At 43.4% G+C, this 13,685-nt stretch overlaps 1 protein-coding gene across 1 annotated transcript in view; it reads left to right on the top strand.

Moving 5' to 3' along the window:
* The window catches only part of LOC122835965 (unconventional myosin-IXAa-like), a 158,271-nt gene that overhangs the window by 36,516 nt on the left and 108,070 nt on the right, over positions 1–13,685 (top strand). Inside the window, exon 2 of the mRNA XM_044125479.1 lies at positions 11,882–12,851. Within this exon, the coding sequence (XP_043981414.1) occupies positions 11,949–12,851 (903 nt within the window). The 5' untranslated portion in view covers positions 11,882–11,948. The remainder of the gene's footprint in view (positions 1–11,881; positions 12,852–13,685) is intronic.

Raw genomic sequence — 13,685 nt, 5'->3', positions numbered from 1 at the left:
TTGCATTGTTTTGGAGAGCGTGACATGTCGATTTCTGCCCATGGTTCCTTTAACATGTCAGACTCGACTGTGTTTGTGTGCGCCTCTCGTTTCTCACTGCGTTGTTTAATTAGGTCTTGACCAGAGTTCTTTTGTCCAGTAGTTGCTTTTTGTCGGGTGCTGCAGATGCTCCCTTACAGCTGAAGCTGTGAAAGAGCATTTCTAGTTCTGATGCTTGTCCAAAATAAATCTGCTTTAATGGAAACGCTCCCAGAGGAGTTAAGTTGTCTTCTCTCAACCTATATTGACGTGCAATTTGTACTGCTGATGGGAACATCATGTCAAACTACTGTAACTGCTGGTACTTAGCAAAAGAGTATTTGCCACTCATCTAGACATAAGCAGTAAGAAACGATACAGATTGGGTATTGATAGTGTTTGTAAAGCTTTGAATGTCATACTGATTTCAAATTATTCCATTTTTAAACTAAAATGACAACTATGGTTCTAAACAATCAGGCTTCCTGTTATCCATCAGAAGTCTTGTTCTCTCTTGGTGTTTTCCCATCTAATAGTTCGGTAGACTCGCTTTAACTCAACATTTGCTAAAAATATTGCAACATTGGCGTGGTTCGCTTTCACGCTGCTCTGTGTCAAATGATCCAAACTATTTGAAAAACCAGTTCCCCTCCTCACCCGTGGAGGCGCTGCAGCAAGAACTACTGAAGGAAAGGACACTGAAACCTCAGAAGATGACACTGAGCACAACTTCCATCTCCATAAAATGCAAATGAAAATGGAGTTTCGTCAGACTTTAGCGCTTGTAAAGGATTTCTCTTTTGTCTTTGGCAAAAGACCAAGATCCATTTCCCCCGCTGGTGCTAGACGCCCGTGTTTGTTTTTGGTTGTATTCACCCAGAATGCAGTGCGCTACATTCGGCTTCCTGCTTTTGTAGCGGCCTTCGGTCCCCTCGTCATTCACATATGCATTTGATCTGCATCAGATTTCACTTCAACCGAACAGGAATCTGGATCTGAAGGTGGACCAGAGTTGACTTTTTTCTTGGTCCGCGTCAGAGTTGGATTAAAGCAAACTAAACATGGCGTGAACGCACCCTCAAAGTAGCTGACAACATGGCTCATGAAGATGGAGCAGGTTTACCTGAGAGAACCTGCTGTACATCCTGGCTTCATTCAGACAAAACGTCCACACTGAAGAGGGTTTTTGTTGATGCAAGCTTTTCCTGCGTAGGCATGGTGTGATCAGAAAAAGTTTTGGACCTTTTAGATCATAGATTTGGTGAGTGTAAAAGTGAACACTTTGTTCACTTGAAAACTGTGCCATAGCCAATCCCGTTGATCCTTGTCACCTTGTGTAGACAGTCAAACTTTAAATACTGACCATGAGGCAAGGAACATATTGAAAAGCAAGACTTTGAATCGCTAATATGATGCTGAAGAAAACTTATAAAGTTCTTAACAACTTCTTGTTAAATTTTGAGTCAAACATTTGCCTTTGTAAGAATGTATTGTGGTGTTTTTCAGGTTCTCTTCTAACCCTGTCAACCCAGAGTGGGTTTCTGTTGGTCATGTTGTCTCGCTACCTAAGCTAGCAAGCTAAGTCGACTCGTTCCCTTTGTTGACACACACAGGCTCGGATCGATAACGTCTCAGTGTTCGTCTTCAGAGTCATCTGTGTTTCCTGAGGGTTGCTTGGCTGCAAAAAAATAAAAAATAAAAACACCCAATGAGCTAATAATGGTAAAGATTTTTCTGTGACAATGTCGGTTTGCTTTTAACAGCTTCTGGATCCAAATCTGTTCCTGGAAATCGCATGAAGGAAATAAGAGGCGGAAATGAACAGATGGATCACATCTAGCAAATCCTGGGATTCTTCCTCCACTAATGGATTCCACTTAGCTCGTAACCATGGCAACAGAGATGCTCATTTCTGATTTCTGGTTATAGTGAAGAGGAGGAGAAGAGGGGTGTGTGTTCTCAATCAATATCTGCGGTGGATAGCTCAGATGCTCCAGTGTGTGTGTGTGTGTGTGTGTGTGTTTGATTTGGTGTGTTTGTGTGCGTGTGTGCGTGTGTGTGTGTGGCACAACGTCTCTCCTCCATCTTCTGTACTGCAGTCATCCCCACTTCTCCAGAGGGTTGACATCACCTCAACCCTTTTCTCTCTCCGTCTGGCACAAGACACACACACACACTCATCTTTTGAGACTTCTTGGGTACACTCTTTTGGAGCACACTTACGTCTGTCTGATTATTTTTGTGGGTAATGGATTCAATTTCATAACTAATTAAAGTTAGTCAACCAGTGTTTGAAATGCACCACTTTTCTCCTGATTGGCTGTGACCAGTGAAGATCAGATCCGATACTGAAAAATCTGTTTTTTTCCTGCTGTTCCTTAATAGCATCATCAACAGATCCAGTATTTACAGATCGGCCTCAACAGGTTGATTGGCGAATATCGTATTTGTAATGTTTATTCTTCGAATTAAAACTAAATGAACAGAGTTTGTATCCATTACAGTCCAAAGAGATAAAATCGATAAATCCTTAGTCCTCTATATTATTAGAAAGAAATCTAGGTTGTTGTGCGAAAGTGCAAAAAACGTCAAATTGGCATTGTTCAATTCCAAGAAAAATGTTAATTTTCCATTTTTGACTTTGTCAAGATAACTTGATGTTAGTGAGGCTACTTAACCAACGTAACCCCTGTGAAGCCCTGTCATAACACACGTCTATAATGGAGAAAGCTTTGCAGCTTTCACTTCTTCTTCAGCGTCTGTAATAAACATTGTGAATGTAGCTCAGTACTTTCAAACGTTCTAGAGAAACACGACTTCAAAGTTTGAAAGCTATCTAAAGAAAAACTAAAACTCCAAATGACCTTGTATGGGAGGTCAGAATTGGACGTTCCCCCAGAAAGTGAGGTGGTTGAAGTCGAGAAAACACTTGCTTTGTCACAAAAAAGAACTTGTTGAATCCTTGTGTTTTTGTGGTTTAGGTTAATCATTTTGAGTGAGAGTATTACTCTTTTTTTCCACCCTAATTTTGGTTCCACAAAAGCAAAAATATGTGTTCCTCTTCCAAATTTCAACTAAAATTGTCACTCAGGCTGATAGGGTTTATCCTCCAGCCCTAAAGGTGGCGATAACGTTCTTGTTTTCCCAACTCAAAACCAAACAACAAAGTCATGGAATGATTTCTTCTTAACAGGAATTTGACAGATTTTTTTTACTCAAAACAAACGTCTCTTATTTTCTCTCCTCGTTTTGTGGTTTGACTCGCAGGCTTCCTGTGTTTGGCGCCCCCTTGTGAACGGGAGTTTGATTTTATCGGTCTGAGCTGCACGCTAGACGCCCTCACAATCATCACAGGAATGATTGTGAGGGCGTGATGTGGCCTTCATGCTGTTTTCACCTCCTGCTCCCTCTTAGAGGAGATATTGACTTTGACACTTTTATACCTGGACTGTTCATTTTAGATCAAAATGCCAAAATAAACAGTCTATGAAGTCCAGATTTTGTTTGTGTTTTTCTTTAAGCAGTTTTTCAGCATTTTAACTTGTCTCTTACACACACCTATATACCGACTGCACTCCGTGACTCAACACTTTGCGTGTGTACGCGGCTTTTTGGCAGCTGTTTGTGTCAGTGTGGGCTTCGTTCCTTGAGCTGTGGTACCCCGCTGGAATTCAGGGACACACACACACATACACACACGCGCGCGCAGACACAAGGAATTTATTATTGAGCTTGTTCATTTTAACTTTCGAAGGAAACTTGGCTGAAAGCGTCTACTTATTTATTAAGCCAGGTCTGAAGGCTAAATCTTTATTTGTGGCTCTTTAAGGTGGGGTGACAAACAGTTCTGCTGACTTTTCCCATTTGGGCTTCCACTGCTGCCTTCAATAGAAACCTGGCACGGACGTCCCGTTGTCTGCTCAGCAGGAAGCAACAACAACAAGAGAAGAGAAGACTTACGATGTAGATTTATGCTTAAAACACCCTGATAGGGTCTCGAAATCTTGGGTTGAGCGTCGGAATAAATGATTAGGTGGAGGAGAACTTTCCGACGATCCGGAGTATGAAATGCTCCTCCCGTCCCCCGGCTGCGCGGCGACGCGCTCTGACGGCTCTGGGTGGGACGCAGTCGCGGCGCATCAGCTGCCGGTGCAGGAGGGCGGGGAAGATTTTTCTCCCTCCGTCGGCGTTCACCTCAGACTCTGGCGGGGGAAGCTTGTGGCGGCTCACACAAATTCCTGACCTTCGAAATGTCGGCCTCAGAAGTGGAGAACAAGAGCTATTTGTAGCATGACAAGAACGAATCTGTTGCTATTTACTGCCGACTGGAAAATGGGTTGCACGGCTTGTTTGCAGCGACGTGCAAAGGTTTTCCACACCCCTTCACTATTTTTTATTTATTTATTCATTTATTTTAAACTACGACCCAAAACAGCATTATGTTAAAGTCCAGGTTATTTGTATAGAACTTTTCAGCAACAAGGCAGCTCGAAGTGCTTCACATCAAAAGAATATAATACAGGGGGCGCTGTGGTGGCGCAGGGGTAAGGCACAACCCACAGATGGAGGCCTTAGTTCTCGTCCCAGGTTCGATTCCGGCCTGGCGACCTTGGCTGCATGTTTCCCCCTTCTCTCATTGGCCACTTTCCGGTCAATTCAGTGTCAAATAAAGGGCACCAGAGGCAAAAAAAACAAAAAAACAACAAAGAATAAAATACAGTAACTAATTAGGTTTTATGCCATCATCAAGTAAATCCACTGATTCTTTTATTTTAGACAATCTTGTTGCTGTAAACAATACAACTAAATATAAATGAGCTTCTCTAGATCTTGCTGGGACATCAGTCCTTTAATCCTGGAAATGTTCTTCACGTGACAGAAGGCCGACTTTTCAATTGGATTTATGTCTGGACTTTGACTGGACCTTTTGTAATGTAGAAATATGCAACTATACCGGTGGCTCTGGAGCAGGCGCTTTGCAGCGGCTCCTTATGAATTTTTCTGAACGATTTAGAAATCAACTGTGTTTTTAAGTGCTGCGTTGTGGCGTTAAAGGACTTCAGTAGATTTTAATTGGGTTTTCATTCTGTTGCTGTGTAGAAGTTGAGCAATAGGAGTTAATTTCATCTTGCTTTTTCATACTAACGACAGAAACCACAAAAAATAAGTTTTTCTTGGCATTTTTTATTTTTTTTGCAGAGTGAGTTCAGTTTTGCTCCTCTAGATGAAACCTTATCCAGGTGAAGTAAAAAAAAAAAAAAGCTTCTTTGGATCGGAAAGGTCACCGATCAAAGCCATTCATTTGCAGCTGCAGCTGTACGTATATTCATACTTGATATTTTACTCGACGGTGAACCTCCTCGCTTTTTCTTCTGCACTAAATGAGCACAAAATAATACAAATATCCAAATTTTCATCCCTGTTCAACACAGACCGTCTCTTCTGGGTCAAGGTGTGTGCTTGCGTGTGTGTGTGGAGGCATTAAAGTGCGTGTGTGTATGTGCGATTAATTAGTTACTCAAGGTGTGTCGTAGCCACGTAGTTCCAGTTCTACCACTTGAACCGTCCTCGGTGCGGCCCAGACGTTGCCACCGTCAGCTGGAAGCGCAGAGAAGACGACACACCTCCCTGCCTCTGCAGAATATGTGTGTGTGTGTGTGTGTAGGGGTGTGCGTGTGTCCAGGAATGCTGAGGTTTGGTGTTTACTGCTGTTGTGCCGGTGAGAACCGACCGTGAGAGAGGAGGAACGAGGGGGTCCGTTTGCTAGCCAGACCCCGAGACCTGCAGAACAAGTCGAGTTTAATACCTTGGACTCATTCTGGCTGTCCCTGGCAGCCTGTTTGGACTTTTCTTTTTTCTCATTCTTTTTAATTTTTTTTAAAGGCGCCGACTCCTGTTGTGCGTTTTATTTCATGAGCTGCTCGCGTTAGAAGGAGTTCCTGTAATTGCGCTGATTTGCCAAGGAGTGATTTGGGGACTTATTTGGTAGAGATGAGATTAAGGTGATTGTTGATTGTGGGACATACTGCTGAGAACTCCTAATGAGTACAAACTGTATTAGATTTTATTTATTTATTTAGAGAAGAAGAAGAAGAAGAAAAAAAAAAGCTGTTTCTGAAGCAGAACATTTCAGAAGGCGCTCTGGGAGATGGAGCATGATGGGGGACAGCAGCAACCCTGAATCACATAGTATGACGACATTGAGCTAAAAAAATAGTTTTGCCCCCCAACAGCCACTTCAAATTAAAAGCTCAGATTTTTATGGATTTTTTTCCTAAAAAAAATGCAAATGACATTTAAAAAAAATGCTTGTAGTTCCTGGGCGCGCTGACATCACAAGCAATGCATTCTTGAAACAAATCCCAATTTTCCAAAAATTATTTATTCCATTTAACACTGTTGACTTTTCAAATCCCGGTTCTGCCATGACACCGGTAGTCAGTCCATGCCTCGCCAGGCCCCTCCTAACAAATTAAAGTTGTTCTTACACTGAATAGTAGACTGCATATTTCTCCAATATCTGTTTTAAAGGCTCTTGTTGCCACTTAAAAACAAATAAAAGAGTTTATTACTGTAATTCGGCCCCTAATGGACATTCGCAAACGCGCTGAAGAATGATGCATCATTAAGGAGACGGCGTTGTGGTTTTCTGTCAGAATAATGGAAAAGTTTACATGTAAAACTTTTTTATTTATTTACTTTCTTTAATGCGCAGCAGGCAGTAGACGGTTGTTTTATGCTGTCTGCGTTTGGACATCTTTCTTTTCTCTTAAACTTTTCTCTCCTTTGCTTCGTCAGTCAGTACTCCTTCCTATAAATAGTCTACATTAGGAAAGACTTCTGGCTTCTGCACTTTTCCACCACCTGACCGACATCTGTGAAGACCTGAGAGCTGAACCCGTCCACCGGTCAGCTGAGCGGCACGCCCTCGTTCGTAAACATCAGCGCTTTCGTTCTCTCCTCAGGTGAAGGCGACGACTTTATCAGCTTAAAACCTTATCTTAACGCGCTGTCAGCACTTTGAATTTGACCGCTAAAACAAAACGTGTGCGACTTCCTCCTCAATGACGGCAGATTATTAGCAGCAGTATTAGCTGCAAATATTGACAAACCGTTTTCCCTTGGGACAGTTTGGAACAAGTCGGTCCTGCTTGGGCGGGAAATAAACTGCAATTTGTTTCCTTCTAGAGGATTTTTATTTTTTTTTTACACCAAAACACCACGAAGGAATCAGCTGGTTGTACATATTCTCACTTCTAGTCTGTCAGTACTTTAGAAATCGCTAAATACCAATAATCGCTGGTGTCTTTTTCTACAGTACTTCAAGAACTTCATGCCAGGATCTCAGTGCATCTTTAAAAGTCTTTAACCCTCTAAGTCTTAAACAGAGCGCCGGCGATCCAGACACATTTGCGGAACCGTAATCCCGCCAGGGTTTCTGAAAGGGCAGATGTTGAGCTTTCCGATATCGGATTATTACGGTAATTTCATTCCCTCCGTAGCAGGAAGTGAAAGGAATCTGATGAAACACTCTTTTGACAGATGGTAAATTGCAAAAATAACTTGCTACATATTGAAAGTTTCAGTGGTTATGAATTAATTGTAGCAGTAAATAATAGGCAAATATATTTACTCACAAGACATTTAAAGAACTGCGTACAATTACAATAAGCAAAAATATCTAGGCGGGGATTTTAAATTTAGGATATAAAGGATTAAGAGTCTTAATTCTAAAATTAAGGCCTTTAAAAACAACTCAAGTTCTTAAAAAATTTTAAATTTGCCTTGAATACCTTAATCACAGGTCTTAAATGCTGTTGTGGTGTAACTATTTAATCTCATATCTTGTTCTTTCACAGGACTTTTCTGTTAGGGCTAGGCAAACGTTTGAGTCGCACGCAGACATCTTCCTTATGTTCTGCGACCACTGACTAGCTGCTAATATACCCTTGCTAGCTAGGTAGCTATTTTTGTGTGTGTCTATTGTGGGAATATCTAATTTTATCTCCAGTTGACTGGAAGACATTCGTCTTCTCCTCTGGCTCACTTCTGTTGCCGACCTGTACGATGTTCCATGCGTTGTGCGCAAAACAGCTTTCCACTAATATATAAAATGTGCAATTTTTATTTGTACATTTCTGCTGTGAAACTGGTTTTAAGTCTCATCCACAAAGGTCTCTAAAAAGCCTTAAATTTGAGTTGGTGAAACCTTTCCATTTGACATGAATCTGTTCTTCCGTAGAGAAGTGTTTGACAGATTACAGTAAGCCCTGACTCACTGCCGGCTACAGGCTCTTGCGCCGCTGTATGTGTCTGTCATCCGTTTTTATCTGGAAAACTGAGCCATTCGCTTTCAGCGGCTGGTGACAGGGAGGCACGAGAGTGGTAGTCATGAGAAGCAGTTTTCCAGCATAATGACTTGCTTGGTTAGAGGGACGGCTGAGCTCAGGAAGACCGCAGGAATCAGAAGAGGAACCACGAGGAAGAGGCTGGAGCAGCTTAGCTTAGTCACTGAACAGTTAAAGATTCACTGTTATGTAAAATCTACTTTTTTAACTTTACATCGTATTATAATGTTATTCCAAAAACCTGCGTCGAGTGTTACTTTGATTCTTTCATGCATGTTTCAGAAATCCTTTAATCTCCCACGGCAACCATTCGTTGTAAACTCTCACAAAGTGCCGTCTGTTTCCACAAAGCTTTTCCTTGTAGCTGCGGCCTCAAACCGAGCTTCAGGCTCACAGAGCAGCCCTCCTCCTCCAGCTCCTTCAGACTAGTCAGCAGCCATTAGCAAACACCTGGTGGAACTGAGCTATATCAAACTACTTTTCAGCCCAATGCTCTTAATAACTTTGTGATGAAGATGGTCAGAAAGAGCATTAGCTTCTTAACGAGACACAGGCCCAAATACAAGGCTTCAAATTGCAAAGTCAAGTTTCTATCAAGTTATGTTTGATATATAGAGCATTTTTATAACAACTAAAAGTACTGAAATTTCACAATGTGCCTGGAAAATACATACCACCATGTTTTCTGTTTATGTCATGCAGACATGTATCTGTTTGATTTTAAATATCTGTAACTTCGTTGCTACATTCGATTTGCTTGAGTTCTAATTAAAATAGTTAAATTGGAAACTTTTATTAATTTACTGTTTTGTACGAAGAAAAAAATTGTAGATATGCATTAAAAGAGAGCTCTGCACAGCTAATCTAAATCATGGATGAATTCAGAGACTCCCTGTTAGGAAAACGAATGTAAGTAAGCGGTCACAGGAAGCTGAAGAAGCCCTGCGGCGTTGATTTGAAGCAACAGATTGGACCGCTCTTTGCCAGCCGCATGGAGAGGACATTCTGTGGAACCTCTGGAGTTGATGATGCAAAGAAGGATTTAGCATAAAATGAGGATAATTCTGGACCATTCTCTTTGTGAGAATGTCTTCAGTCAGAGGCCTCTGCAACTTCGCTGTGATACAGACTGCTACAAGATTACAATCTACAATGACTCTGAAGCATTTTGAATTAATATGAGTTACATTTAATTTCCCTTTGGCATCAATAAGGTATTTTTGAATTGAATTTGAATGCTGACTGTATTTCAATTTCTCCCCAGAAACCTTGAATTTTTGACTTTGTATCTATTTCCACAGCTCAGTAGAGAGTGATGACATCCATTATTTTGAGCCTGTCTCTCTTCTCTCTCTCTCTCTCTCTCTCTCTCTCTCTCTCTCTCTCTCTCTCTCTCTCTCTCTCTCTCTCTCTCTCTCTCCCCCCACTGCTGTCTGGTGTTGGTGGGCCGCTGCAGACTGCTGTAGGTGGTCAGGATTCCTCCAGACAGCAGGAGGGAGAGGAGGGCCTGTCTGGAGCATTCACAGGGTGACTGGCTGCCTCATCCTTTCCTCTAACAACATTTCTGTCTTTCCGTTGTTGATGAACTAAAATGGTCGAGAACTGTATCTTTAGATGTTGCTGAAACAACGTGTTCATGTTTAACATGTGTTAAGGGAGGAACAGATCTGAGACAAGAAATATGCAACGTGATAAGTTGGACGGCTGGAATGCCTGAGATAAAGAGACCGCCTACTTAGAGAGGCAAGGCAAGGATGCACTGCGGGTCGCAGCAATTATAACACCTTGTAAAGACGTGTAGAAAGGCTTTAAATGAATTCATATTTTACTGCGTCATCATGCACTAATGGGAGTGTCAGTATAGCAGACGACTGACGGCCAGTGGTCTACTTTACTATTACACAAGGTTAGAGTCATTGCAATGTGTCAAACGAACCAAACACAATGAAAAATCTGTTCCCTCCCCTCGCCTGTGGCGGCGCTGCACCAAGAACCACAGAAAAGAAACGACAAAAACCCCAGAAGAAGAAGTGACTGAGCGCAACTTCCTCCTTCATCAAGTGTAAACCAGAATGTAGTGGTGTCATATTTTAGTCGATTTTCTCTTTTGTCTTTTGCAAAAGGCTGCAAGCCATTTCTCCTGCTAGCGCGAGACTCTCGCGTTTATTTTGGTTGTATTTGCCCAGAATGCATTGTGCTATAGTTCACTTCCTGCTTTTTTAAAATCATTCCCGGTCTGCTTGCATTCACGGATGCATTCGAACCTCACCAGAGTTTCCTACAGCCGGACAGAGGCCGAGGCTTTTCGGCGAACCAGAGTTAACTTCTATTGGTTCGCATCAGAGTTCAACTGTTCACGCCTCTCCAAACGAATTGAACGAATTGAATGTTCAATTCCAACGTCTTTGACTCCGTCAGGTGCATTCACCACGCAAATGAAGTGGACTAAACAGGGCTGGTGTAAATGCATCGCTATCCCGCATTTCCTCAGGGGTCCCAATGAAAAGCAATGAAAATATTAGTAACAGTGAAAATACAAATCAGCATTAGTCTAGCTACAGTTGGATGCACCAAGCGGACTGCTTCTTCACTCTGACGCTGTGTGTTGGAGTTGGTGAGAGTGTGTGTGTGAGAAAAAGAGTGACAGAATAAAGGGCTGTGCTCACTATCGGCGGGGAAGTTGTGAATTAAACCATTGTCCTGTCATTGCTACCTCTCTTGTGTTGGAGGTGGCAGCTGTTAATCTTGGCACACTCTTATGGTCCCTTGATTATCACATGGCCATACACAGGCACACACACTCCCAGTCTGATGAACTGTGGTCATTCAGCTTTAACTTCATTAAACAGCCACTGCTTCTGGCTGGTCTTGAGTAGCTATCGACTCTTGTCTTTGTCTTGGTGTTTGACTCCGTCAGGTGCTTCTCTTGTGCGGCTTCAGAATGGCTGTCCAGTCGGGCCGCTCTGTGACGGGACGCCTCAAAGTGCCATGACTTTACAAACTCTCCTGTGACTCAAAGTAACGGGAATGCCGGAAGCTGTTGGGATTTGAATGGATGTATGACAAGTCTGCTTTCGTTTTCTTCAAGTTTCTCATATGAAAAAGTCACTAATGATTAAACTGACAGAAGAAGTACGTTGTCGGCTCGGGTTGAAGGATGGAGATGCTAATGGGCCACGTCCTGCCTTCAAACTTGCAGCTTATTGCTGAAATTCAAAATAAAAACCTGTGAATAGCTAATAAAGCCCGGCATGATAATAAGCTCTAGGTCAGCTCAGTCATACAGATTTTTTTATTTTTAGTAAAACAAAAAAGCAATATTCAGGATCATGTACTTATATTTTATGGTCTCAGAATACAATTAAAAGTTGTATAGACTGAATCTGTGTTGCACAAAGGGCATTTTGAAGAGAGCTGAAGAGGTGAAAGGTCATGTCTGTATTTGCGTGCACAACATTATGCCGCCATGTTTTTAACCTTCATTCTGTCTCTTTCCTCTTGCCTGTCTCCTCCAGTTGGGATGTCCTGAGTTAGCCCTCCGGTCCCAGAGAGCAGTTTGCCGATGGGACCTGCTGCTCCACCATGAGCTTACAAGATGGCGGCTGCAGCTACGCCAGCAGCGCCAACCTGGCCACTATTACAGGCAGCATGCGGCGGCGCCTGGAGGACCAGGAGTTCACCCTGCGCGTCTATCCGGGCTCGCTGGCCGAGGGCACCATCTACTGCCCGGTCGCCGCTCGCAAAAACACCACCGCCGCCGAGGCCATCGAGTGCCTCATCGAGCGCCTGCGCCTGGATCGCACCAAGTGCTACGTGTTGGCCGAGGTGAAGGAGTTCGGTGGGGAGGAATGGATCCTCAACCCGGGAGACTGCCCAGTTCAGCGCATGATGCTGTGGCCGAGGACCGCCCTGGAGAACCGCAGCGGCCTTGGCAGTGGCGAAGACTATCGCTTCCTGCTGCGAGAGAAGAACCTGGACGGGTCTATCCACTACGGTGGCAGCTTGCAGATGTGGCTGCGGGTGACGGAGGAGCGGCGGTGCATGGTGGAACGGGGTTTCCTACCCCAGCCCGCCGGGAACGACCCGCCGTCAGACCTGTGCACTCTCCCGGAGCTGACCGAGCGCGCCCTACTGGAGAGCCTGCGCGCCCGCTTCAGGCAGGAGAAGATCTACACTTACGTTGGGAGTATTCTTATCGTGATCAACCCTTTCCAGTTCTTGCCGATCTACAACCCGAAGTACGTCAAATTATACGACAACCACATGCTGGGGAAGCTGGAGCCGCACATTTACGCCGTGGCGGACGTGGCGTACCACGCCATGTTGCAGCGACGGAAAAACCAGTGCATCGTGATCTCCGGCGAAAGCGGATCGGGCAAAACGCAGAGCACCAACTTCCTCATCCATCACCTGACCGCCCTCAGCCAAAAGGGGTTCGCAAGTGGCGTGGAGCAGATCATCCTGGGAGCAGGACCCGTTTTGGAGGTATGAATCTTACTTAACCCTCTAAGGCACAGGTGACAAACTCCAGTCCTCGAGGGTTGCTGTCCTGCAGTTTTTAGATGTGCCACAGGCACAAAACGCTGGAATGAAATGGCTTAATTACCTCCACCTTGTGTAGATCAGTTCTCCAGAGCCTTAATTATTCTATTCAGGTGTGGTGCAGCAAAGGCACATCTGAAAGTTGCAGGACAGCGGCCCTCGATGACTGGAGTTTGAGACCCTGGCTAAGATCTATGGATGCCTATACATGTTGTTTTTACATGTCTGATTTGGGGCGACTTAGCAGCAAAACTCCGCCTCCCCCAGTCTCACTTTCAACTTGTACTTAAAGTACACATTATAAACTACACACCAGTTTTTAAATTGTGTTAATAGGCCAATTAAAACCGGAGTTATGCTAAAATAAGTAAATCATATTTTTACGAATGCCAGAGAAACAGTTTTATGACCAAACTAATGCTGGTTTCCACCCCGTTGGTTCTCAAGAAATCGATCACTGTACGGCAGGAGATTTTCTTGAAACTTGGAGACATGAAAACGTTTCTGGAAAACATTCAGAGAGATTTTGTCTACTGATGATTGTGGCAGTTTGAGTGCTTTGTCGTGCTTAGGTAATTTTCTTTTATGTCGAATCCCGAGGAAATTTTCCTGTAGTTTACTTTGAGGTCCTCAAATTTGCATAAACGTCCCGAGGGTCTGCGCTTTGTGAGTTTTAAGACGAGACTGAACAAGTGATGGAAACTTTTTACATTCTTAGTTTTCTGCCTTTTTGGGGCACATTTGTGTGAAGGGAAACCAGAGCAAAAATAATAGTAC

The sequence above is a fragment of the Gambusia affinis genome, linkage group LG08 (assembly GCF_019740435.1).
Source record: "Gambusia affinis linkage group LG08, SWU_Gaff_1.0, whole genome shotgun sequence".
Classification (NCBI taxonomy): domain Eukaryota; kingdom Metazoa; phylum Chordata; class Actinopteri; order Cyprinodontiformes; family Poeciliidae; genus Gambusia; species Gambusia affinis.
The sequence above is the reverse complement of the archived record's forward strand: the minus strand, read 5'-3'. Positions and strand labels throughout refer to the sequence as shown.